General features: G+C 38.0%; 4 protein-coding genes and 1 pseudogene across 4 annotated transcripts; 4 read left to right on the plus strand and 1 right to left on the minus strand.

The window, feature by feature from the left end:
* On the plus strand, positions 1 to 4,632 carry LOC132563948 (E3 SUMO-protein ligase ZBED1-like). Its single transcript, XM_060228705.1, has 4 exons — positions 1 to 235; positions 2,451 to 2,581; positions 2,970 to 3,131; positions 3,214 to 4,632. Exons 1-4 carry the CDS (start codon positions 1 to 3, stop codon positions 4,630 to 4,632), a joined length of 1,947 nt encoding a protein of 648 aa, XP_060084688.1.
* A 10,335-nt stretch (positions 4,633 to 14,967) lies between these two features.
* LOC132563950 (putative nuclease HARBI1) lies at positions 14,968 to 21,580 on the plus strand. Its single transcript, XM_060228706.1, has 3 exons — positions 14,968 to 15,113; positions 15,524 to 16,506; positions 21,516 to 21,580. Exons 1-3 carry the CDS (start codon positions 14,968 to 14,970, stop codon positions 21,578 to 21,580), a joined length of 1,194 nt encoding a protein of 397 aa, XP_060084689.1.
* LOC132563944 (zinc finger protein 862-like) lies at positions 18,001 to 19,497 on the plus strand. Its single transcript, XM_060228701.1, has 4 exons — positions 18,001 to 18,113; positions 18,332 to 18,421; positions 18,743 to 18,908; positions 19,243 to 19,497. Exons 1-4 carry the CDS (start codon positions 18,001 to 18,003, stop codon positions 19,495 to 19,497), a joined length of 624 nt encoding a protein of 207 aa, XP_060084684.1.
* Positions 19,801 to 21,325, plus strand: LOC132563947 (zinc finger protein 862-like). The gene is made up of 5 exons (XM_060228704.1): positions 19,801 to 19,957; positions 20,178 to 20,307; positions 20,432 to 20,566; positions 20,690 to 20,867; positions 21,056 to 21,325. Exons 1-5 carry the CDS (start codon positions 19,801 to 19,803, stop codon positions 21,323 to 21,325), a joined length of 870 nt encoding a protein of 289 aa, XP_060084687.1.
* A 1,918-nt stretch (positions 21,581 to 23,498) lies between the features above and the next one.
* Positions 23,499 to 25,793, minus strand: LOC132563953 (uncharacterized; annotated as a pseudogene).
* Positions 25,794 to 27,750: the final 1,957 nt, after the last annotated feature.

A 27,750-nucleotide genomic window follows, 5' to 3' on the forward strand; every position in this document is an offset into this window, starting at 1 on the left:
ATGGCAATTGTGACTATTCCCGACAGCAGTGCTCACTGTGAGAGTGTGTTCAGCACGGCGCGGAAAAACAGAATAGACCAGAGAAGTGCACTGTCAGATTCTACACTAGAATCACTTCAAGTTCTGAAGGCAAGACCTGTTGATTTAGAGGCCAAACTAAAAAAAGGCTTTAATAGGGAAACACTCAAAAGACTGAAATCTGCTTATTATGTGTCTAAATCTAGTCACAACAAAAGTTGAACCTGTTTATAAACTTAATAAACTAAAATAAAGAGACAAAAAGAGGTAATCCCCTCAGGTCAAGTTCATTGTTTTATTGTGTTTTTTCTACAGTTAACTTACATTCATATTATAAAAGTTTTTGAATTCAAATTGCAATTTTCAAAATGTTTTTAAATTGTGAATTTGAAATAAAATGTTTTTAGAATGCATATGTAGTTGGAGTAGTATTATGATTGTAATTGTATTGCTGTTTGAAAGGCCATCTTATGTCATTATTTGACTAGCAATAAACACATTAAATAAAACCAACAACTACTACATTTCTGAAGGGTATTTAACAATTATGTGGTGGGTGTATTTGAAATGATCACACATAAATAATCTAATTGACAAGCATGTGAAAATACTGACTGCAAGTCCTCATCTTACTGATGACATAAAATGAGGGTACACAGATCTGGTTTAGATGTACGGTTACCGGAACATCCGGTAAGCAGTCGTCTGGCCTCATTTCTCACATAGTGGAGGGAAATAACTCAAGACAGCTGGGCCTTATCAGTGGTGTCGGAGGATTTGGGGATTCCCAATGGTGAGGTCGAGGAGATTCCAGTGTTGGGATGTACACCCTGCTTCTACTCTAGAATGTTTTTGGTACGGAAGAAGTCTGGTGTTTGGCACCCAATCATCAATCTGAGTACTTTCAATAAGCATGTAGATTCTCACTTCGGCCTAACCATTGCCCCTTTGGTTTTTACCAAACTGTTACAGGTGGTGTTGAGTTTCCTGCACTCGTGGAGTATAGATGTTCACATGACAATGACGATTCCCTCATGTTACACATGGTCTTGCTGAAGATATGCTTCATTCCCTCTGTAACACAGTAAGCATAAACACAAGTACTTGTTGGCAAGTTGAATAATAATAATGTTACATGTACAAAAGCAACATCTCACCAACATATAGAGTTCATATACTCATACTAGTACTTCGCTTTGTGTCTCGTATCAGAACTGTCCTTGTACTTCTTAGGTATACACTAAAATACCCACTCCTATGATACTGTTCATCATGGTGTAACCTGTCTGTCCATATGGTGTGTGAGCTCTCTGTCTGTCCATAGGCTAGTGAGCTCTCTGTGTCTGTCCATGAGGCTAGTGAGCTCTCTTCCCCACCCAAAATCTCCCATCCTTTTTATCCATATTCTATCAGATTTTGTCATGGAAATGCCACAATCTAATGCCCCATTGGCTGAGTTTCATATCAGGGTGGACTTCAGTTCATTAGCTTTCCTAATACATGTTAACCTGAGAATCTCATGTTTTAGGGTTTTAATCGTTGGCACGGCGGGCATTTCCAAAGGCATTTCAAAAGAAAGTCCACCGTAAATATAGTTTTCATGCCTGGTCTACCAGATATAACATATTGATCAAATTACAAATAAACAAAATAAAAGGATTTTGTTCGCTCATCAACCAGAATGGGTACACCACAGAGAGATAGATTTGGATTGTCGTGATGTTTCCGAATTTGACCAAAATGCATACAAACTGTTTTTGAGTGTGAGAATTTAAAACCAAGACAGATTCCAGCTTTGTTTACTTTGAACTTGACAGAGGAGAAGGATGCCTAAATCTTTCTCCTGGGAAATATTTATTTTTAGGTCAAACTGAAAATTTCCTATTCCACAATGATAAAATAAGTGGTTCAATGTCCCGGATTGCAAGCATCGTGCAAAGTGTGGACTGTCAATTTGATGAGGAGACAAGTCTGTGGTTCATGCCAGCTGTAAACAATCACAAAGGAAGATTATTTCTGATCACCATTGATAAAGTATCTCCACCTCTAGCGACTGCAATAGATAATGGAAACTTGTGGGTTTTAAACAGCTAAAAAAGACCACACAATTGATGTGTCTGATCATCATCAAAGAACTTTATTTTAAAGTCCAGCTACTAGTGCAGAATCTACTGTAAATATATGTATCTAGAGGAAATATTTGTAGTTTCTTTAATAGAGCTGTCCGGTTAACCGAAAAGGCAACTCGATATCGGTAGTCTCAAAAAACCGGAAATACGAACCGAGCATGCGCACAAATAACCGTACTTTCGGTATCAACAGTAACAACGTGGTTATGGCGGGCAGCGTCAAGCAAAGCAGTCCTGTGTGGCTATATTTCGAGTAACTAGGAAAAAATGAAACATTCGCTAAATGTAAATTATGCCCGGGAGGTAAAAAGGTTGCAGCACGTTATGGTAATACCAGCAATCTCACGGGACATATCGAAACTTCGCATAAAACCGAAGCAGTACAGCTGAAAAAAGCTCTCGAAGAGAAGGCATCGCTGAAGCGTAAATTGAAGGTAAGTTTCTAAGAAAAAAAAAACAGTCGTGTGTTCAACTCAAGTTACCTAATAATACAGACTTTCGGGCAATGTTTCTTGCAGTCTAAAGTACACGGGGCCGTTTTCATAAAATGGATTATATGAACGATCAAATGCATGCGGAAATAAAAGCTTTCTTTTGAGAGATCGTTTCGAAATGGCCACACTTTTAAAGAGACGTACCCAGACATGAATAATATATGGGAATAATAATATATGTAAATAGATAAAAATATGGAAAATGAATTAAATTAAAAGATTTGAATGAATGAATTAAATAGATGGATTGTTTGAATTTAAGTTTGAATTCATATTTCAAATATATTATAGGCCCTACCTATAATTGGGAATATTCTGCTCCTTCCAGGATGAAGCAGTCCCCAGCGAATCCCCAGGAACATCAAGTAAACAAACAAAAATGGTGCCTTTCCTACAGGACAAAAAGTGGGGCTCTCAGGACAAGAGACAGAGAGATTGTAATAAAAAATTAACTGAAATGATATGCATTGACCTTCAGCCTGTCAGCATCGTAAATGACCAGGGTTTTCGTGAATTCATTCATTGCCTTCAGCCAGCTTACAATATACATAAGAGACTCATTAATTCCAAAGGCATATATGGAGCAATCGTCAGTGATAAAATCAAAACTGAAGGATTGTGTGTCCTTGGGCATTACTCTAGATCATTGGACCTCAGTAGCACAAGATGCCTACATGGCAGTGACCGCTCACTTCTTATCAGATAACTTCACCATCAGTGACTACTGCTTAAATGTTGCACATATGCCTGAATCACACACAGCAGTGAACATATCTGAAGCTCTACTTTCCTGCCTCGACGTATGGATCCCAGATTATAACGAAAGGACATTGAAGATCTATGTTGTGACAGATAATGCATCAAATGTGCAAGCAGCTATGAGACAACTTCCATCTTCTAAGTTCGTTCCTCTCAATTGCTTTGCTCATACATTACAACTTGCTGTGAACGATGCAGTCAAGAAATTCTTTGGGCTTGAAAAAGTAATTGCGAAGGCTAAAGTTATCACTAAACATTTTCATGCAAGCGCAAAGGATACACACAGCCTTGCTGAGAAGCAGAAATCATTGGGTGTGCCTGTGCATCGTCTGAAGAGTGAATGCCCAACAAGGTGGAATTCATTGTATTATTTACTGGAGAGACTAGTCGAGCAAAGAGAATCAGTAACCGCTGTATTAGCTACGAACGATAAGATAAATGATCTTAAAAAATCTGAGTGGAAGATCGCTGCAAGTTATGTAAGTGCCCTGAAACCATTTGAGGATGCAACAAACATGATGTCTGCGTCTAGATATGCTACAAGCTCAATGATAATCCCAGTCCTGCACGTTTTGAATGAGCAGATGAAAGACGTTGAAATGAATGACTTTGGAAAGCAGATACATGCCAACATCAATGCCAGATGGCCTGAATATGAGATGAAGCTTGAGTTTGCAATACCCACATACCTCGATCCCAGGTTCAAGAATTATGGGTTCAATGATGACACAGCCAGAGACCGGACAGCAAAAGAAATAGTGCAGCTGATGTTAGACAATGCTAAGAATCCTCAAGTTATCGAAACTCCGAGTGCATGTGAATCTGACATCAAAAAGCAGTCTGCTAGTGCGACTGAGTCATCAGAGACTGCTACGACGTCAAAGAAGACTGTGTGGGAAATATTCAAGAAAATGGTAGATAAGAAGAAGCAGACTGCTTCTGAGCACTCAACTGATAATCTACGGGAAAAGATGGAACATGAACTTCAGTTGTTTTGTAGTGAGGAACTTTTGGAACCTGAGAAATCTCCATTCGACTGGTGGAAAACAAACAAGACTAGGTACTCAAACCTTGCAAAGTTGGCACAGGTTTTTCTTTCGATACCAGCCACCTCTGTTCCTAGCGAGCGCATGTTCAGCAAATCTGGTCTCATCATCTCCAATCGAAGATCCTGTCTTGAGCCATTTTTTGCTGAGCAACTTACCTTTCTCGGACATAACCTGCGACAGTGAACTGTGGTACTGACTTGGTTGAGAAGGAAAATTAACACCCTGATGTGTTCAAAAAATCAGTTTTGTTCAATACTCATTCATGGCACAAGAAGTGTTAGTCAGTGTAGTCTTGCCTATGTTATTATTGTTACTGTTTTCTTTGAACCATATTGCACACTTGCAGCTCCATAACAAGTTTCGAATTTTGAAACTCCAGACTGTGTTATAACATATTCATTATAGCTGAAACCAAACCTGTTATATTTTCTATTATTTTTTTCTGTCTTGTTACTGTTGATAGGTTTGTGCATTCTTGTTGATATACCAGGTGGTATATTTTTTGTTTCTCTTTCATGTTTGAGTTGGAATATCATATTTTGTTATTTATTTTATTGTCTCACAAGTTGTGAACCAGTTATAGATCTATTGTTGAATAAAACTGAAAACCGAAACCGAGAATCAACTTTTAATCAAGTAACCGAATCGAAACCGAAACCGAAGGTCAATTCCCATAACCGGACAGCTCTAGTTGGATGATGTATTGCCAAAGTTAAGCAAGGCTAGATGTTTTAGCAAGCTAGATGTCAAGGATGCATATTGGCACGTGAGACTTGACGAGGAGTCTAGCAAGCTCACAACCATGATAACCCCTTTCGGTCGTTTTCGTTGGGCGAGACTACCTTTCGGACTCAAGGTGTCCAGCGAAATTTTCCACAGGAAAATAACTGAAGCGTTAGGTGACTTAGATGGAGTCTTCACGATAGCGGACGACATCATTGTAGCCGGTTGCGGAAGCGACGACTCAGCAGCTAATCGCGACAACGACCGGAAACTACGCTCTCTCTATAAGCGGTGTAAGGAGCAGAACATCACTCTAAATGAGGATAAAAAGGCTATTGGCCTACGTGAGATTTCATTCCATGGTCACTCGATAACCAGTGATGGTGTGAAGCCCGATGACAAGAAGATCAAGGCAATTATGGAGATGCCAGCTCCCGAGGATGTCTCTGGTGTGAAACGATTTTGCGGAGTTGTGCAATACATGGCCAAGTTTCTACCAGACCTCGCGATCACTTTGGAACCCATTCGTGCATTGACGCGCAAAGATGTGGAGTGGAACTGGTCTAAAGACTGTCAAACCGCGTTCGACGAAGTAAAGCGCAAACTCACGAAAGCACCCGTATTGGCTTATTTCGACGCCAACAAGGAAGTCGTTGTTCAGGTCGACAGTAGTCAACATGGAATTGGCGCCGTACTGATGCAATGTGGACAACCCATAGAATTTGCATCACGATCCCTAACGACATCTGAGCGAAACTGGGCACAGATAGAGAAGGAGGCCCTGGCAATACTTTTTGGTCTCGAGCGTTTTGATCAGTACACGTATGGACGAGCCGTTACAATCCAAAATGATCACAAACCGTTAGCATCGATACTGAAAAAGCCACTGAGTGATGCGCCAAAACGACTACAGAACATTCTAGTGCGTTTGAACCAATATGATTTCGAATTCCAATTTGTGAAAGGAATGAACCTGACCATTGCTGATGCGTTGAGCAGAGCTGAACTGGTTTCTGAAACTGAACCGCGACCGAGAATCATGTCTGTAAATGCTTTCAGTAACATTCCCGATGCAAGACTCGAGGAAGTTCGTGAGGCTACTGAAAAGGATCCTGGGATGCAGGAACTCGTATCATTGATTCTGTGTGGGTGGCCTAGTGACAAGGCTAGCGTTCCCGCTGCTGGGAGACCCTACTTTGATTTCTGCGACATGTTAGGATATCATGATGGTATTGTGATGAAAGGTGAATCCGTAGTGATCCTGCAATCGTTACGCGCGGACATGAAAGCCAGACTACATAGTGCTCATCTTGCCTATGACACGAGGCACCATATTTTGGCCCGGCATGGCCAAAGATATCAAGCAAATGGCAGATGCCTGCAAGGCATGTCAAGAACTCAAACCTAGTAACCCGCAGGAAAGCTTGAAACAACATACAGAGGGTACTCCATGGGAAAAGATCGGGACCGATTTGTTCGAAATTCAGGGGCGTAATTACATCGTCAGTGTTGATTACTACTCCAACGACATTGAAGTCGAGCACCTGACGTCAACTACCTCGAACAAAGTAATAAATGTGCTGAAGAAGCAATTTGCCCGATTTGGTGTACCGTCGGAAATTGTATCGGACGGGGGACCTCAGTACTTCTCCCACGACTTTGCCAAATTTGTTAAATCCTGGGGAATCCATCACAAGGTCTCATCACCAAACTACGCCAAGAGTAATGGCAAGGCAGAATCAGCCGTAAAGATCATCAAACATATGATGATTAAGTGCTTGCGCGATGGATCTGACCAATATGAAGCTCTTTTGGAACTGAGAAATACTCCAAGGCAGGACACTGGCAAGAGTCCTGCCGAAATGATGTTCGGACATTGTACGCGCACTATGTTGCCGTCAATACATCAAAAACCGCGTGACGTCGAAGCTATGACCCGTAGACAGTCCCGTAGAGATATTGTCAAACGTAACTACGACAAGAAGTCTCGAGTACTCCCGAAACTGAGGAAAGGACAGAATGTGTACTACAAGAAATTCCCGTCTGATATCTGGAGACAAGGAAAGATAATAGATGAAGTGGCTGATAGGTCGTACACGCTTCAAACTCCCAATGGTGCGATTTATCGTAGAAATCGTGTTCATCTACGCACAACTACAGTGAACGTGAACATTCGTGATCACACGCCAACACGTCCAGTGAAAAGTGAGCCTATCAAATTATCTCAATACGATGGTGTGGTCGTCAACAACGAGGATGTGGGCCGCAACGACTCGCGTGATGTCGATATCGGTACCAAGCAAACCGCGCCTGGAAACAATACTCCGATCGCGACCAGTGTTGGACAATCAGACACTCCGAGTGCACCCAAGGCCAAGCCTGGCATTATGCAATCATCACGACCAGCAAGGACAATTCGCGAGCCAGCCTATTTGAAGGACTATGTGCGCTAGTGATGTGTGACTGATGCAATTCGATCCAGTTTTTACTTTTTAGGTGTTCCGGAACTGTGTTCAAGTTCAAGTGTTTAATTTTGTGTTAATGTTCAAAGAATTAATCTCATAAAGTAATGGTGTAATTCTGAACATTTTAGTTGTTAAAGGTTATAGAACTGTCTTTATACTGCTGCATCCAAAGACTACTGCTAGTAATATACTGGTGATAAGTTTTATACAATTTATTAAAGCCTCAAGAACTGTGCTAACAATAAGTGCCAAATTTGATGTCTATTTCCATTCTTAAAGAAAAGGGGATGTTGATGACATTTCGTTCCATATTAATTCCAAGATATATATATATGCATTCGTTCCGCATAATTGTGACAGCCTCGCTAGGATACCAATCCCAATTTTGTGTCTACCTATGTGGTACCATGTGCTTCAGTCGAATACAGTAGATCATGGCGGCTACACGTGTTAGTGTTATCTGTATTCTGTCGGTCCTGTTAGACCAGATATAGTTATTCACAATGTTAATTATTGTATTTTGTGGTAAACATATCAAAGCTCTAATCAGAAACATTGGTGATGTTGAATCTTGTACTTGTCTGTCACATCAGTTCAAAGTTGTAGATTGTTCCAACATCTCGTAGATTACAAATGCAATTTAGTCTGTTATATCCAACTGTCAGCCATTATATTATCTTGGGAGCTCGAGTTCTGAATCTTCGTATTTAACATCTTTTGAGCTTGAGGTTTAAAAATAAATCACTTTGAAACACATTTTAAGGCTTTTCTTTTTTGTGTATTTTCTAAAACACAACGGTTTATCTGAGAATAGGTGATATACTTCACAATGTGTTATACGCACTATTTAATGTAACTTTGTTTGGTAACCTTGGCGACACATTCAAGCTTTGATGTTTGATTCACGGAGGGTTGATAATACCAAGAATAAAGGATTTTGTGTGGGTATTATCGACCCACCTCCTTTCAAGGTCAGACGTTTTCAAACCAACTAATTTTCATTTGTAACTTAAAAACAATATTTGTACTATAGTGGTTTATGCAAACATGAACAAACTATCTTTTAAATAATTGTAAAAGGGCCCACACGGTAATAGTTACCCGTTAACCCCCTCCGTAACGCCGACGTTGATCCAGACTTTCGCCGCTACTCAACTTCGATCTAGGTTATTTCTGTGCAATTCAAAGCTCAAGACAAACTAATATAAAGACGAAAGATATTCCGAAAAAGTGTTTCTCGGCTATGTTGGGTGTTTGACAGGCATTGCAATGACCATGTGAATTTTAATGAAGCTTTTATGTGGGAAATGGTCGATAACACCATAATTTGCTCTAGTAAGTCTGTTATGTTTATGATTGTACTGGTCTGGGAATTTGGGGGAAGGGCGATAACTCTGTGAGTCACTTGCTGAACTCTTCAGAGTGTGAAGAGGGAAAAAGAAAAAGGAGAATACACGTGGTGTTGAGAACAAATGATGATTTTTTTTTATTTATGTGAAGTCGACACAACATGGTGGAGAATCCAAACTGAGTCAGTATATTTCCCCATTTATGTGTTTATGTTAGACTACCTGATTTATTGAGGTAAATGTTCATATCGGACGGTGTTTGCCCCTTTGAATGTTGCCAATTGTTTCGTCCCAGTATCACCAGATCACTGAGTATAGTGTGAACATACATCCGACTGCCAATTTTCTGACTTTTGTTCTTTATCGCTGTCTTAATGAACAGCAGGTGTATTTTACTAAGCGATTCCAGATTCGCTGGAGTTGGATAGAAGCCACAAACTATACATAATCTGTGTAGGTATTAATGACATACCAGATGATATCGGCAACTATTCCATCTGTGGGCGAAACACATGCTTTAGTTCTATAACTAAAACCATTTCGGACATTGAAAGTGAAATTCTCTGCCAAAATCCAACAGCTCTCATCTTATTTGGCACAATCCCCCCCAAAAATTTACAATCTACAATCTACTGTAACAACAAACCATCAACAGTCATTTGAGGATTTTGTATCAAGACTTAATGCATTTATTGGTGAATTTAATTGTGCCCATACAGGAGTTCATTTACCCCTCCATACACAGCTGCACATTCATCGGTCACGTGGTAGAACGTCCCATTTTTCCTATTATAACCTGTATGATGGTATTCATCCACGACACTGTCTACCAAGACTTTGGGAGGTGAAAGTGTTGGAGGTTTATCACAGATTGTTGAACATTTAAAGTGTTGAAAGCCCACAGGCCGACATAGGTTGCAAGCCCACCACCCATCAGTAATTGTTCTTGAGTATGTGTTTGAATTGTTTACACAGAGCAGTTAAATGTTGAAAGCCCACCGGCCGACATAGCTCTATGTACAGGCACTGCAGTTGTTATTATGTTTTAAGATTTAACAGACCAACAATATAATGCAACAAATGTAACGTCAACATTTGTCATGAGCTGAATATCTCCAGAACCTATTATTGACTCAGATGTTGATAATGATACAGACACAAATGATATAGACACATGTGGTATTCTTGATGATGATTTTTTAGACCAACATCAACTTTCTATTGACCCCCATACCAATTCTGACATTACATCTGTATTTTGCAATCCTCAATCATTTTCAAGTGTCTTTACAAGTGACAATTTCTCAGATGTTTCACTGTCAGACCTACATGGGTTACATTTCTCAGCAGACAATTTTTATGACACTTCCTGTCCTGACCTAAATGAACATACTTCTTTAAATTCTTTGAGTTTCAGTATGGCAAAGTCAATACCTTGTTAAAAATTCACTGGGTATCCCCATGAAAATGGAGAAAAGTTTCTAAATGAATTTGATTCCTTCGCTACATTGATAAATGTTGATTCCTCTCCATGGAAGATAGCCGCGTTTCATCTTCATTAACAAGGCCCGGCCCTTACTTGGTGTAATAATCTTATCAAAACAGAAAGCAACCTGGGATACAGTGTTGGAAGCATTTAAGAACAGATTCCTCACACTAGACTGGCAGAATCCCCACATGCTCTCTGAAAGTGCCAATTTCCAAGCTTTGAGACTCCTTCCAGGACAACCAATAGAGGATTTCTATGGCCTTGTTCTTGAAAAGGGCAAAATGATGAACAAGTCAGAAAATGAACTAATGGCTAAATTTATAACTGGCTTGCCAACGGAGTTAGCAGTGTATGTTGGCACTGGTTCTCCAACAACTTTAGACCAGGCATTATCCAAAGCAAAAATGGCGGAGAGTTGTGGAGCAAGGGCGGACAACCCAGTTTGTGCTGTTACATCACCAAAACCACGTCCATCTGAAATAGAAGAACTTAAAATTCAAGTTAAATCCTTAACAGAAATGGTGTCAGTGTTAACCATGGAGAAGCGGACACATTCCCAGCCACGTCTACCTCATGCAGCTAGAACTCATAGTTCAAATCAGGATGATCAGAGGGAATGTTTTACCTGCTATGGTATTGGCCACCTACGTAGACAATGCAACTGGACTGGAGTTGGTGAGTCCGCCTCTGGCATTCAGTGTCAGATCTGCTTTCAGTTTGGGCACCCAGCGTTCCAGTGCCGCCAATTCCTGCCACCTCAGCAACGGCCCTTTTCTCACAGTGACCATCACCGGGGAAACTACAACAACCTGAGGAGAGATCGACTCAGCTCCTCAGGACCCCGAAAGTAAATACAGCCAATATGGGGTCAACCTCTAACGATGTAGAGCATCATGCTGCGTCTTCCACAACCAGACCACAATTTCTTTTCCTTCCTGTAACTATCAATAACATTAAAATTTCAGAGCTTTTGGACACGGGCAGCTCCTTAAATATTATCAGTGAGGATTTCTTTTCACATATACCTGAAACATTTAAATTTGCATTTGAAATCTCTGAAAATAGTGAAGTAACTCTTGCAAACAATCAGGCTATAACTCTCATTGGTACAGCAACTATTCGTGTGAATGTGTTGGGCAACACCCACAATATACCAGTTCACATCTTGGCATCAACATCTCATCCTTTGATTTTAGGAACTGACTATTTACAAGAAAAAGGTGTTATCCTAGACTTTTCTCAGCATTCCTATTCATTTGGACAATATTCTGTCAGATGCCTACATAGAACCACTATACCTGAAAATTCAGAAATGGTAATTTGGGGAAAAGTTCCTAACCACGTACTGTATTAATCCCAGGGAATTTGTACAGGTTGTACATATAGTTCCCACCAGCATCTTTTGATTGCGATGACGTTAGTGACAGTTTCTCGTGAAAACTCTGTTCCAATCAAAATTATGAACTTTTCTTGAGGGAAAGACTCTAGCTCACTTTACTTACACATCAATAGATGATGAGAGTTCTCGGTTATCAGATAATTTTGTTCAAAATATCCGGTTAACCTCCACTAAGGACAACAAATCAGAGAGTTACTTTTCCCACTTTGATATGCCTGATCATTTGTCTCCACAAGACCAGTCACAGCTCAAAGCTCTCTTATGGAAACATAACTGTTTGTTACTGCTGATTCACCTGATTTAGGTTACACCGATGTTGTCACTCACAGGATAATCTTAAAGCCGGATGCCAAACGTACTGTATGAATCCCAGGGAATTTGTACAGGTTGTAATCTTAAAGCCGGATGCCAAACCAAAACATCAATCACCATACAGACTTTCCCCTGACAAAAGAGAAGTTTTACGGCACCAGCTGGATGAACTCTTGCACCAAGAAATCATAGCACCAGTTAATGAGGCAGAGGAAATTATTATAACAAGCCCTGTGGTTCTTGTTTCAAAGCGAGGTAAAGGCAGTAAACCTACGAAACCAATCACTAAGGATTCAAGTCTTTCACAATTTCGTTTTTGCGTTGATTTCAGATTTGGAAACAAATTAGAAAGGGAAGTATTTTCAGATTTTTTTCAAATGATGGATCCATGCTTCCAAAAGACAATCACAGAAATTCATGAAAATTATCCACTGAATCATCACATTTTCAAAATGCTTCAGTCCTCTTACCAAAACATCATTTTAATTATTTATTTAGAATAACTTTAGGATAACAGTTTAGAAGTTGAAAATTTCGAGTCAGTAATTCCTCCTTCTGTATCAGAAGAGGATGATGCAGTCATCTTTAAAGCCAGTGTAAGTGAACTATTTTTCATCTAACCAGACTCAAGTGTAGAGTAATCATCATGTTCTGTTTTCTCAAAAAAAATATTGTTTACAATTTGTCAGGATGTGACAATCTGTAGCTGAATGAAAGATAGATCAATATCAAATATTCGGAATCAAGCTTAAATATAATACACACTGTCAGTAATAGTATAAACCTTAGTTATTATAGGCATATTAGTCAAAGCAAAACTTCTTAAACATGCTTTCTAGCTCACCAGAACTTGGTCCTTTTAGCATAGAAAATTTATTTTAAAAAGTTGATATTGTTTCTGATTAATGTCAAGATATGTGTCATGTTGAAACTATGAAGCTACAAGTGAGTTCTGTACTATGTTATATTGACAACTTTCTTCCCTTACGCGAGATATTATTGGTTGCTGACAAAAGCAATAACAACGTCATCACCCAGCAAGCAACCCTTACAAACAACAGAAAAAGTGACAAACTCCATTCCTGCATGTATTGCTGCCGAATGTATGCCCGTATATCACGACATTATACCCGAGTACATTCAAATGTTGCCAAGGTATTAGCCCTGTTTGAAAAGTCGAAAGCAAGGAAAAGCCTGTGGGCTGAAATCGTCAACGGAGGTGCTTCAATCACAATATCGGTATCATGAAAAACCAACAAGGAATGGTAATACCTAAATATCGACCAAGGACAAACCAGAATTGCATGACTAAATATGTTCCCTGCAAGTATTGTTTAGGCATGCTTGTTCCAACCTATCATTGGAAACATACTAGAAGCTGCAAAAGCAGAGATGATCCCCAGAAAGCAAAAGCATGGTACAGAGAAATGGTGAATAGTGGAAAACTGTTATAAATCACCAGCTGTTTGACAACATTCTTACAAAAATGAAGAATGATGCCATCACAAGGGCTGCGGAGAATAATGACCTGATTTTACTTTTCGGTGAGAGACTATATAACAAAAACGGACATAATTTCCATCAACATCAATATATTTCACAACGCATGAGGGAACTTAGACGATTCCTAATTCAGATGAGAAAGATGTTTCCGTCAGAATCACTCCTGCTCTATTCTTGCCTTCTGCCTGGCAACTGGGATAAGCTTCTGAAGGGATTGAAGCAAGTTGCAGGCTATAACGAAGAAACTCATGTTTATGACATTGCTTCTCCCCATTCAAACTAGGACACAGTTTTAGCAACTGCAGAAGGATTCCTTGAGCTGTATGAATCGGAATGGGCAGAAAATATTTCATCACATGCCTTAACCACATTGCTTAATTCTAAGTTCAACAAACCCCAGTATGTCCTACTGGCTGAAGATGAGAAAAGGCTAACAATTTATCTGAAGAAAAGAGCTGACGACTTAAAGAGAGTGTTGACTCCAAAGGCCTAGATGACTTGGCAGACGTTGTACAAGCACAATTAATCCTTTTCAACAGAAAAAGATGTGGGGAAACCCAAAGGATTTTCTATCCCTATGCAGTCATTTGAGGGGGCGGGATGTTATATATACAAACTATATGAGATGGTCAAGTTGCTAAATATATATTGAATACTTTTAATAGTTAAATTGTACCTGAAGAGTTATTTCCCTTACCATTTAATTCCGGATATTTCATTTCGTATCCTTTTTCATTTAATTATAATTTACTTTTTCTGGATTTTTAGTTTCTTATATTATGTATTTTTTGGTCATAAGGAAGTTTGAAAAAATATTGAAGTTTGAGAAGCTTTGGTTTTGAATGTTTTCCTGTACTGCACAGATGGGGGAATATGTAGCCCAGTGCATATATATATTAGTAATGATACCTATATTATATGTGGCACCCTGTTAAATATTATTAATACCTCATCGTTTTTACTTTCAGTGATGTGTACTATATGATAGTCAGGTATACTGCGTGGTCATGTGTACGTTGAGAGTATCCCTTGCTTTGATTTGTTATGTTGTACGGGTGATGTGCCGTTGCTACTCATTGTGTCACGTCTGCGTCGGTTGTATGTGTGAGTAAATATATGTATATTGCCCTGATACGAACGGATAACAAATAGCTGAGAATACTGATTAGGATTGTTGTCAAATCACGGTTTCAGTCCAATCATTATATAGTATTCGTCAACCCAAAATATGCATTGTACTATGGTCGTGCTCGATTCACTGGAACTGGTGCGAATCGAATGCGCTGGAACGGGAAGTGTATTTCCAATATGGCGACCAACGCCGTAACTTCTGTGTTGTCAGCTTTAGAAATGGATGAAGACGATGATAATTTCAAAGTAGATGAATTAGTAGGTGTGGCAATGGCTGCATATTGTGCTTGCTGGTAAGTTTCATTCACTGTGTCGTAAGTGAATCAAACTAGATTGTTTTTCGTCCTATCTAAGATAGTACGTTGCATCTTCCCGTTGTCGACACACAACATTTCTATCACGCTAGAACCACCAGCAACATGATTTTTCTGACAGACAATTAAACGACACGCAGTGTTCGGACTACAAAAAGAGATAATTTACAATTTTCACATGTGGCATTTACATGATATTCTAATAAAATTTATTTATTTATCCCAAAACGCAGGGCTACCATACATAAATAATAATCAATAGATTCTTGATTGATATTCATCAGTCTCCATATATTATATCACTACACACTTCATAAAAATTTTGATACAGATTCAGGGCGTTGTGTTTATTGTAAAGTTAAGTTGATTTTTTTTTATTTCAATTTCAGTGTTGTGAGAGAGCCAAGGTCAAGGATTTTGAATTATGCTGATACTGTAATACCAGAGTACAACGAGACAGAGTTTCGACGAATGTTTCGTTTGTCTCGAGAAACCTTTCAGAAAATGAGTAGCTATCTTAAAGATTGCCCGGAGCTAGTAGTTGGTGGAACTGGTGCACAAGAGCCTATTGCAGTTGAAAAACAGTTATATGTGACATTGTGGTACCTTGGTGGTTCAGATAGCATAATTAAAATAGCTGACAGATTTGGGATATCCGAGTCATCAGTGGTTTTATGTAGAAGACGGATTATTGATGCAATATTGAAAAATTTAAAACGCAAATTTATTTCTTGGCCGAAAAATCAATCTATGCAGGAAACTGTGGACAAATTTGAACAACGTAATGGATTTCCAGGCATTGAAGGCTCCCTGGATGGAACTCATATTCCAATACGTGCACCAAAAGAGAATGCTCAGACATATGTCAACAGGAAAAGGTTCCATTCTCTTCACCTTCAGGCTGAGTGTAATTCAGAAATGATCTTCACAGATTGTTTTGCAGGATACCCTGGTAGCTGCCACGATGCAAGGGTGTTGCGCAATTCTGACCTGTGGGAGAATGGTTTATTATTGTGTAACGGCAATCATATAATTGCTGATGGCGCTTATCCCCTTCGTAGATGGCTCTTGACACCATTTAGAGATAATGGACATCTCGCATATCAACAAAAGAATTTCAATTACATGCTGTCTGCAAACAGAGTTGTGATAGAAAGAGCATTCGGCTTACTGAAAGGCAGATTTAGGCGACTAAATTATCTGGATACTCAAAGTATTAAAACTGCGGTGAAAATAATAATGGTATCATGTGTTTTGCATAACATTTGTTTAATCCACAACGATGAATATGATGATTACTTGGAAATAGATCCAGCACTAGACTGTCCCCAACAACAAGCCATGCATATGCATGAAAATGACAATAAACAGGGTTCGACACTAGCGGTAGCCCGGTAGCCCGGGGCTACCAAAATAACTGACGGGCTACCAAAGATCCCATACCCAGTAGCCCGGCGGGCTACCAAATCTTTTAAAATATACCAATTCAGTATACCCACATTTATTTAACGAATTCGTCCGTGTTTGGTCGTCAAAACTAAATCTAAATGTAGAACCATCCCGTTCACATTATTTACGTCTTGCGTCATTTCAAGCGTGTTTTGGAGTATCTCACAGCGTCATTCGGGCGTTTGAATTTCTAGCTATCTTCCGCTGAGCACGGAAAGCGCTAGATTGACAGCGAGAACTTCTGACATTTCCAATCATGGCTTCCATGTGGCGGTGGCTGGACGGCACCCCTCCTCCTAAGAAGCTAAAGAAGACGAAGACGTCACCAGAGGAAAGCGTCACAAAAAAGGCATTGCAATATGAAGCGGTCAGACAGAGGACTTTCCAGTCGAACTGGAAAATTAACTATAATTGGTTAATTTTTCATGACGGGAAAATGTACTGTCGGGTATGTCAAAAGTACGACAGTAGCAATAGTAATAATTTCGTGAAAGGGACAAATAATTTCAGGCTTGATCCAATAAAAAAACACGACCAGTCAGACAGTCACCGTAGGTCAGTTTTGAAGGAAAAGGCAGTTACATCAATGCCAGGAACATCAAAAGCTGAAAAAACACTTGTGATGATGAACAAGGCTGCAGTGGGGAAATTATGTACATTGTTTAGAAACGCTCATTTTGTAGCAAAGTCAAGAAGGCCTTTCACAGACTTTGTTAAGTTGTGTGACTTGGATCAGGCCAAGGGTACTCAGATAGGAAACGCATACAGGACAGATAAATACTGCCAACATTTCATAGCTGCCATTGCTGACACTCGCAGACATGAGCAGAAGGAACTGGTGGAGAAAGCCCCTTTCCTTAGTATTATTTCTGATGGAGCCACAGACTGTGCATCAAAGGAAACAGAAATAGTCTACCTACGGTCATCGTTCATGTGCAAGGTATTCATTTATATTTTCACGATGTCTTTCGCCCAGTTTGAAATTCCAGATGATCACGTGATGTACTTGCAAATTTTGACTGTCTCCTATCAAAACAATACATGCTTGTTTCCAAGCTGAGAATGTAAAGTTTGAACATAATGCTAATCTTTGACATTTTTGCATATATCAGATGTTGTAATTATGAAAATAGTCCATTAAGTACTTCAATGTTTACCACAAAACAGTTAGTTAAAGAAAATGACCAAAGTTTAATGATTTAGTAACTTTAATTTCTTGTCTTACTTATGACCAATTATTATCTTGATAATTCTAAAAAAAAAAAAGAATCACTTCTTTTGTCTCTTAATATAGGTATCTACCTTCTTTGCTGGTCTGAAACATGTAGGAAAAGCCGATGCACCTAACATCACGAGGGCAATTTCTTCCTTATTAGATAGGAGGTTTGGGGACTCATGGAGAAAAAAAATTGTGGCAATGGGTACGGATGGTGCGTCAGTTATGTTGGGGAAGAAAAGTGGTGTAGTGGTCAGGATGGCGGAGGAAACAGAACGACCATATTTGAAAGCCATACATTGTTCTGCTCATAGGCAAGTGCAAATAATTGATCATTGAATTTTAAAAGAATTGTATAGTAAGTCTCTCAGTATACATAAGGTAGCTTCAAGTAATCTGCAGTCTTTGTGATCAATGTTATTTTTATGGAATATAAAAAAAAGGAATAGATTTTTTTACAGATCTGAACTACTTTTGCAACTTTGAAAGTTTGTTTATACAAAATATAGTTTCCTTTCTTTTTTGACCTTAGGTTAGAGTTGGCATATAAGGACTCCATCAAAGACATCCCAATACATCAAAAGTGTGAGCTTCTCCTGACCAACTTGTATTTATTTTACAAGTGAGTAGTTAATTATAACTGGCTTAAAATAATAGACATTACTTTTTGAGTGTAGAATAAAGTAATTATACCAATTGTAACAGTTACCATAGGTACATTCATAGTAAGTACTGCAGTACCACATGATGATTGAATCTGATTTTCATTTCAAAAACATGCTACCCAAAGGTGTGATTAAAAGTGTTACACCTGCTAAATCATAACCACTTGGCCACATGTCCCTTAATTTTATAAGCTAGCAATGCTGCATGTACAGTCTAGTATTTTGATTTTGTATAAATGATTTCATAACGTTCTCCTCTTCTGACTGTTTTTTTCCAGATACAGCCCTTTAAACAGGAGCAATTTGAAACTGGCTGCCGAGTCAATTGGGAAAAAAGCCTATGTACCATCACGCACAGGAGGGACCAGGTGGTTACCGCACACTAAACGTGCTTTGCAGAATTTTAAAGCTGGATCAGAAAGCATTGTCCTTCATCTTGAGCAGGTAATTATGATCACACCTATCTTACAAAGGTGTTGTCTGTCATCAAAGTCTGCTATTTCTTGTATTATGTTCCAGGAACAGTTCATTATGTAGGGTAAGATTTTAAGTTAGATTAGTAGTTGAATATGTAATTACATGTGGTATATTATAATTATGTCTAAGATGGAAAGATTGAAAACTATCTACAACTGTTGTTCATTCTTTTAGTCATATTCCTATAATGAAATAATTATATTCATGTTGTCTTGACTTTGTAAAATGACCTTAGCTGTTGAATGATAAGACTAAAGTCCCATAAATTAAACTAATGATAATGTGTCAATTGAAATCACAGATGCAACAAAATCCATCCAAGGAAGCTAGTGCCAAAGCCCGCAACTTCCTGAAAGTGATAAAGGAAAAGCAAACAGACTACTGGATGCATCTCATGATGGATGTAGTAAACACCCTCAGCTACCTTTCACAGGCCATACAGGAAAGGGAGAGCACAACCGCGGATATAACCATGGAAATAGAATGTGTCCTTTTAACACTGAAAAAGTACAAAACAAGGTACTTGATCCTTGACAGTGTCTTGCTATTCAAATGATTATGTCTAATTGCACGCCTACTTTGCTTAGTGCTTGCTCATGGTGGTATGGTCAATACAATATTGAGTGTTTTATCAATTACTGCACTAACTTATAGCTGCTAGTCTGTCATTGATAGCTTTCTGTCTAACATTTCACAGTATTCTGTAGTGTAGATATGAAATATCTGAAACTTATATTTCTGAATGCACCAATGTCTAGCTTACCTATTATTTCTGCATGTCTGCTTTTCCCTACTAAATCTTACTAATAATCATAGCAATGGTCCATTCCTGAGAGAAGTGATGTCATCCCTTGGTAACATGTCTTTCTCGGACTCCCTCATCTCCAGAAAAGACAAACTTCTTGACAACTTGATTGTAAATATTGAGGCAAGATTTGGAGGAGATTCAAACCTATTTAAAGCTTCTTCCATCCTCTCCTTAAAAACATGGCCTAGAGATCTGAACTTGGATATAGGTAAAGAGCTGCTGTACAAAACAATGTAATATCCTGAATATGGCGCTAATATTATTGTTCATTATTATACTACTAATGTATTGTAATTGCTCTGACAAGGACAAGGGTTTAAAGTATGAATGATGATTACTTTCTCTCTACAGACACGTGTATGTATGTTGAATTAGTTATAAAACTTCAAAGAGCTGATTGATGAAATGATATGTATTGTCCTTTAAAGATTTTGGGGATGAACACATGCATTCATTACTGCAAAGCTGTGGCCCAGCTCTAAAAGGAACCTGCCCTGACATACATCTAGAGAATATTGAACACGAGTGGACAAGACTTAAAACAACATTGGTATCTAGGTAAGCAGGCTTGCCTTCAAAATACCAACATGTTTTCAGTGACAATCTTATCTTTACTAAGTGTAATGTAATAAATATTAATGACATTTGGAATATTTCATTTCATTGGATTATGTATTTTCAGAAAGCGGGGTAAACCATCTTCACTGACAGAACTTGAGGAAGCCTTTGGGGAAGATTTTCCCAATCTTTTTCTGCTCTTCAACTACCTCCTGACACTGCCCGGGTCTTCTGTTGAGGCAGAAAGAGGGTTTTCCTGGTGGGTTTTTTCTTTTCTCTTTTTCAGATATACTGTTGTTTAAAATTAATTGTTTGGATTGAAGTAATTCCAACATTTTGGTTTTGTTGGACGGTGACTAATGGTATCCATGTACTCTTGTAGTATGAAAATTGTAAAAAATGACTGGAGGTCACGGTTAGGAGAGGACAATCTGTGTGACCTGATGCTTGTCACACTGGAGACAGCAGAAGTTGAAGCCTTTGATCCCCTTCCAGCCATTAACCTCTGGTATGGACAGGGCCAGAGAGCCAGACGTCCCTTCTACAAGGATGAGTTAAAGGTAGAAGAATTTTAAAGAATTTTTACATAATTGAAAATGATAACAAAATGATTCCTAGTTGCTAATCATGAAGTCAAATAAACAGTTATCACTTTTGAAAATAAACATTCCCCATTAGTGTTGGGATAGGCTGAAACTTCTGTTGAAACTGATGCCTTAATCTTTATGTCCATTTTATTATAATTCAGCGGTGTAACATTCCAAAGCAGATGGTAGTGTTGGATCCACAAACACAGGAACAAATTTCTGTGGAGGAAGACATCAGCTATGATGATCATCACATTTATCTTGATGAACAGCCTTTGGAGAACGTTGATGATGTAGGATCTACAGTTCTTGACAACTCCAGCAGTGATGAGGAAAGTGATGAAATGTCACACAGGGATTTGATTGAACTACAGCAAAAATCCTACAAGATGTTTATAGATGTTATGAAACAACAGTCAAGTGTTTTCTGAAACTACATAAAAAAATCATCTCTGCTTAGAACTTGTTTGTTTTTTATTTTGAATTTCATAACAAGAAAACAAGTAAAAATGGTGGATTGATTATCGGGCTACCAAGTTTGAGGCAGGGCTACCTGAAAAAATATTTTGGTAGCCCGGTGGGCTACCATGGTAAAAAAGTTAGTGTCAACCCCTGATAAAGGTGTCATCAAACGAGACATTATAGCAAGAAGAATGTCTCATATCTGTGGTAACTGGAAGAAGTAAAATAAAGAATTGGAGTTTTCAGCTCCAGCTAAAAACTGTTTCATGTGACTTGCAATTAAAAAAGTCACAATATAGAAACATTATTAAGTGTGCCTTACTTAGTACAGATCAGATTGTTGACTTGTTTTTAATGATAGTTGATAAATAAACACTATGTCTGGGTGTAATTTTTTTTCATCCTTTAATTTATATGTCAACATGTAAAACCTCTTGGAATGTAAGTCCCAATGGTCAGCTGACAAAGACTACAAAATTTTGAAATTTTAACCAAAGTCACCCTGAAAAGCTGTCATTCACTTTAATGAACCTGGAACACTTCATCCTGGCAGGCAACAGGCCAAATATCATCATTCTAGGTCATTTAGCTATAGAGAAGAAGATACATGTATTTGAAGATTTACCTCATCTGTCCCTGTGAACTTGAAAATGGGTCAAGGTCATTCATTTGAAGAAACTTAGTATTCTGTCATTCCAGCATCTGTTGCATTAGTATTAATGGGGCAAAATCCTTAATGTTTACAACCAAAGCTTCACAAACTGTTGATAGGATGTAAATAAGCTCAATAAACCAAACATAGACATGACAGGTATTCCTTTCTTGACCTGTTAACTTAAAATCTTGATTTAAGTTACATTTTTATAAGACAAAAGGATTACAAATGTTTGTGAAACCTGGTCCAAATGTGAACAGTAAATGATCAAAAAAATATTAAGAGTTTCAAATCTTTAATTCCAAGACATGAAATGTAAGTACATTTTATCAGAACATACTGCATATATATAAATGTTTATATATTTGCAAACTAAATCCTCTGTCTTGTACAATTTGAAAAAAACAAAATGTTTAAACTGAGAATGAGATTAAGAAACTATCTGTTTCCTTTAAAAACAATGTAATGAATATCACATGTAGATATAACACCCGAGTAAGCATAACAGAGATGCATTACAGCTGGTGACATTCACAATATTAAAATATATTATTCATATAAATTTGGCACAATAGTAAAATAAATATAAAAAAACCCAACAAAAAATGGAATGTTTGATTGAATACAGTGAAAAGGAGTCAAAATGGGCCTGAATCATCTGACACATAGTGGGTACATTTATTGGCAAATCAAAATAATTACATTTCACAAGAGGCCCGGATTGCCTGCAGCATAAAAGACATCCATAAGTAAAGTCATCCTTTATGAAGCAGCATCTGGCCATATATATCAACTATGTAAGAAAATTGTTCAAATGAGTTTAATTATTAATAAAAACAATTAACTTGTACCACATTAAAAAACTTCCTGTCTGAGTAAACAAGAGAATAATGAATGAAACGTAACAACCATTTTACCACACCCAATCTTTCCACAATTTTCAGGTGAATAATCAAAAGTTCTGTTTCATATTTGCTGTTGTTTTACAAACTCATGGAAACACTTTGATTCTATGCTTTATTTCCTCCCGACAAACTGGGCACGTGTTGCATATTGATCCACAGTCCATACACACAACCAAGTGACCGCAGTCCACGAAAACACAATTTGGATGCTTTCCATCTTCCATGCATACAACACATTCTGATGAGAGAAAAAAAAGTAATTAAGTGTTAACTGATACTAAAAACAGCAGTCAAGCGATACAAGCTTATCTTTATCATTCAAATTGTGATGACTGAATCTGATTCAAATCTGATCAAAAAGAGTTTACAACGAACAGTTAGGTAACAAACAAATAAAATATACATATTTAACAACAATATCAGAATTAATTCAATACAATTTTTTTTGATAAAATTTTATATTGTAATTGTGCATGCCTAGCCATTACAAGTTAGTCATTTTGAAATTCTATGAACTGATGAAGGTGGATGAATTGTTCCTATAGATATAATGTAATAAGCATATATTCTATCCTTACTTTCTTATTTATCATCTTCATTTTTTCCTTTTAGTACTTGTATTAGACTGGTCATTACACTCATTCTTTGTGCATTCTTTCCCTCATACCCCTTTCTTCCTTCTGTTTCTTTTCCTGATCAGCAATATAGCTCTTGAAAACTTCAACAATTTCATTCGCGCTTGACTTTCTTTGCTGTTTTGGAGGGTTATCTTTCCTGGTTCATTACTTGAAACACTTTCATCATCATCATCATCATCATTATTATCATCACTATCATCACCTAAGGGTCTCTTTGATGAGTTGGTAGATAGTGTAAATTTTGGTACTATACACGGATTCTGCCTAAAATTTCATCCAGTTCTTCCTCATACTCATAGGTTTTTGGGTTGTTGCCACTTTTCTTATTGTGGTCTTTAACGTTTTTGTAAGCTCTCATTAGAGACTTCCACCTTCCAGAAACTTGATCACAACAGAAACTGTAACCCTCTGATTGCAGTTCTTTTGCTATTTTTTTCCCAAAGTACTTTCTTACCAGATGAAACACTTTCTTCCAGTTTCTTGTATAAATCAATAAGCATCAGGGTTGCTTTTCTGTTCCATGTACATTTGCTTATAGGATTACCTTTCTCTGATGATGATGCTGCTGCAAGCGGATTTTCGTTAGAAGCATCACCGTTATTCATGATACAGTCATGGCGGTCAAAAATCTTCATGTCCAAAAACCATCCTTTCCAGACATCGCATTCAAACATTGTCCTGTCCTCACTGTCTCCAACATCTTCAATGTTTCTCGAACTTGTGGTGCTGGCACTCGAGCATGTAGCAGTATCACCAGCAACTGTTAATGAACAGGTAGACAGGTGAGTGTAAAATAATATGAATGTCATTGTCATGTAAGCATAGATCTACATCTGTTTCTGGGGGGAAAGTATGAAGGTGGTTTCAATGGCTCTGTAACATTCAAGTGGTGCTATCTTTGTTTTTGAGACTGACTGCAGTTTGACACACAGGTACTTGGGGTCAGGACCTTACTTCACAATAATATTGTTTGATTTACATTTTAATATCTACACCTGTACATCAAAACAACTTGTCAGTTTCACTTTGTATTGATGCATGGAAATGGTATACGGTTAAAACGGCCTCACTGTAGTGACGGCCCCAGTTGAAACGGCCCTACCTGTATATAGTCAAAGTAGGGCTTGTACAGAGATAGTTAGTATCGCATTAAGTTGTTAATCATTAAAACTAATTTTGATAATTTAAAACAATATATTGCAATGAAATGATGATTAATAAAAAGAATTAACAAGAGAGTTAAATGATGTTTTGTGTTTGTCTTCATTTAATCTATATACATGTATAAAGCTTTTTTTCCCTAGCGTATTTTGTACGTTTTAACACTTTAAGACATGTATTAGTTGTATGTAATTTTCGATGATTTTTAAGACTTCGTTTTTCAATGGAAATTATTTAAATTTCACATAGATGTAGATGATGAATTACTCATTTCTCTGATAATATTTATATAATTTTTCGTTGCTTACCTTTTCTGAAATAGATGAATATGTGCAACATTACAAAACTCCGACGTCATTTTGTTCTTTATTCCTACTAAATAATTCAAATGCTAATGTTTGGAAAATGTTAACATGCAATATCTTCTTGATATCAGCCACGGAATACTACGGTTATAATAATAAACATTTGTTATATTATATATTATTAGTAGGGCCGTTTCTGTAGTGGGGCCGTTTTTACAGTGAGGCCGTTTTAACCCGGATTCCATGGAAATATATATATATACACATATCATATGATGTTAAAATGTAAATTCAATCCCTTTATTGTGAAGTAAAGTCCCGACAACGGGGGCTAATCACAAAAAAAAATCGGCACTGTACGATGCATAACTGACTTTGCAGACGAATGGGGGGTCAGAAGATGCCTACCTAGGCATCTTTCAAACATTCCTCTGCAGTCAGTTATACTTCCCTACAACCGATTTGTTTGTGATTAAAATAAAACGATCCATGCTTCTGTGTACTAATGATAATGCAATATTTTTTTGAATGGAGTAATATAACTAATTTTACAGCACATGAAGTAATGTACATTGTATGGCCAACTCATGCAAATGTATCTTCCATTTAATAGCCAATATTCAGAGTTATTTAAGTCATGCTTTTACTTTGAAAGTCTCATATTTGGAGGATATGATTCACCTACCAGCTTCAGTACATCTGTGTTGCATTGCTGCTGCTAATGTGCAGAAGAAAACGCCGCAATTACATCTGTAAAAGTTCGAGGAAGCCATGTTTGTGACGTCACTGTTCCAGCTGCACCACCTATTTCGCGGGCACAGCCCGGACAAGTTCCGGACACTGTTTCAGTGTACTTTATTGCTGTTCTGACTGTGCGGAACGTTCTGGACAGCGAATCGAGCGCAGCCTATGTTTTACCGGATACGGATTTTAATATATACTTTGTAATATAAGTAGACAAAATGTATGAGTTGTTCACATATCCAGCTTACCAGAAGTCAGTTATGTTGATGATGGGTTTGTAATCATTATTCCCTAGTTCATTGCCTGCACTTAACTAATGGGTTAATTAAAACCGGATACTTGGATTTAATATTCATTATTAAAACTGGTAAAATACCTCCACAATGCCTCAAATAAACATTAACTGGTGTAAAGAGAGGAATTCGCTGTCCACCCCGAATGTATGCAAATCCTTCAAAGCTAGAGCGGTGTCCAGTATATATGTACAAATTGTATGAAGCGAAACGTCCGTCAGACTTCTGCATTCCCCATGACCCTTTATATATTGCAGCGGTGACCAACAACCAAAACCCCAAACCCAACGGGCGATGGTTTCTGAGGGGTCCGATAGGTAAAAACAAACTTGAGTATAATGAAACAAATGGCGACTTCTGCCGACTTACCTACATATAAGAAATATACAAACACCAGTGTAAGAAAAACACTCGTGCAGACAATGACCGATCACAACATTCCGGACCATCTCCAAGTGTATGTAACTGGACACAAAAACACACAGAGCTTAAATAATTACAGAACTTTAAATGCTGTTCACAAACAGGCCATTTCGAATCTCCTTACTGATAATCCACGAGCACCAGTCACAGCATCGAGATCCATTTAATATCATGGACAAAATCGAAACATTCCAGCGACAATTTCAAGGCCACCACTAATGGCACTATCCCCTCGATTGAAGCTGTCCACTTGGGATTCTAGCAATTCAATAAAGTGTCAATGAAAGGACATACAACAAAAAGATCCAGCGGAAGGTATGAGCCTACAACAAACCATGGAACTAGAAACACACGTCTCTGTTGAAAATCTAGGTCACGTTTCTATCACAACTGACTCAAACCGATGAGTGGATGCTTTGCTTGCAGGTTCCGTAATGCGCGACTGTAAAATCACAGTTAACATTAACTAAAACAATCCTTGTCCAGTGAACACAAATAAACGTCGGAGGATCATCTATGACTCTGATTCTGAATGAACACACGCGTGACACTCACACCATTGCATTTTTTCGCGCGCATAAACAATTGACGTCATTATAAACTGGGAAATGCCCTTTTTGTCCATGACATTGCGGCAAGCCTACCCTTCCTTAATAAATAATACGGAGTTAAATGTTGTTCAATACAGGTATTTCCATGTATCTATCGCTAATTAAACTATTTAATTTCCAAAAATTAAATATTTCTAATGGTTATTCATATTGCGTTTGCTCTCGCGGAAGAATATAACGTTATTGACGACGGTAGGCTAGACATCGACATAGGTGTACACTTCAAATAATCTTTCAATAGTTATTCTTTTCAGTATTGAGCGTCGGCTGTGTACTCTTTTTCTGTAGTATACCAAAGGTACACCTGGACTTTTTCTCAGCTTTTCAAATATATATATATAGATGTAATAGGGTTAAGTTTTAGGTAATTTTGGCCGCCGTTGTCTAGCGTCGCGCCGTTTGGATTTCCGCGTCGTCTGTGATCGTTATAAATGTATGTATATATGTTGCGTCTATATGTTTAGTTTGCCCGTGTGACGTAGTGTGTCTACGTATGTCCAGTTATTGTCTCGTTTTCGTTCTTTGGTCTTTGTCTGTATTTGGCGGGTTTTCAGTGGACAAAGGGGACATTGACCATTACGGACGATTGAAACCTCCGTCCAGATTATGAACACCTTGTCCCTAAATTGTAAGTCATATTTTATATATTGCTTTGAAAC

Source organism: Ylistrum balloti, unplaced genomic scaffold, assembly GCF_031769215.1.
Source record: "Ylistrum balloti isolate Yb309-2 unplaced genomic scaffold, AGI_CSIRO_Ybal_v1 Utg371934, whole genome shotgun sequence".
NCBI lineage: Eukaryota > Metazoa > Mollusca > Bivalvia > Pectinida > Pectinidae > Ylistrum > Ylistrum balloti.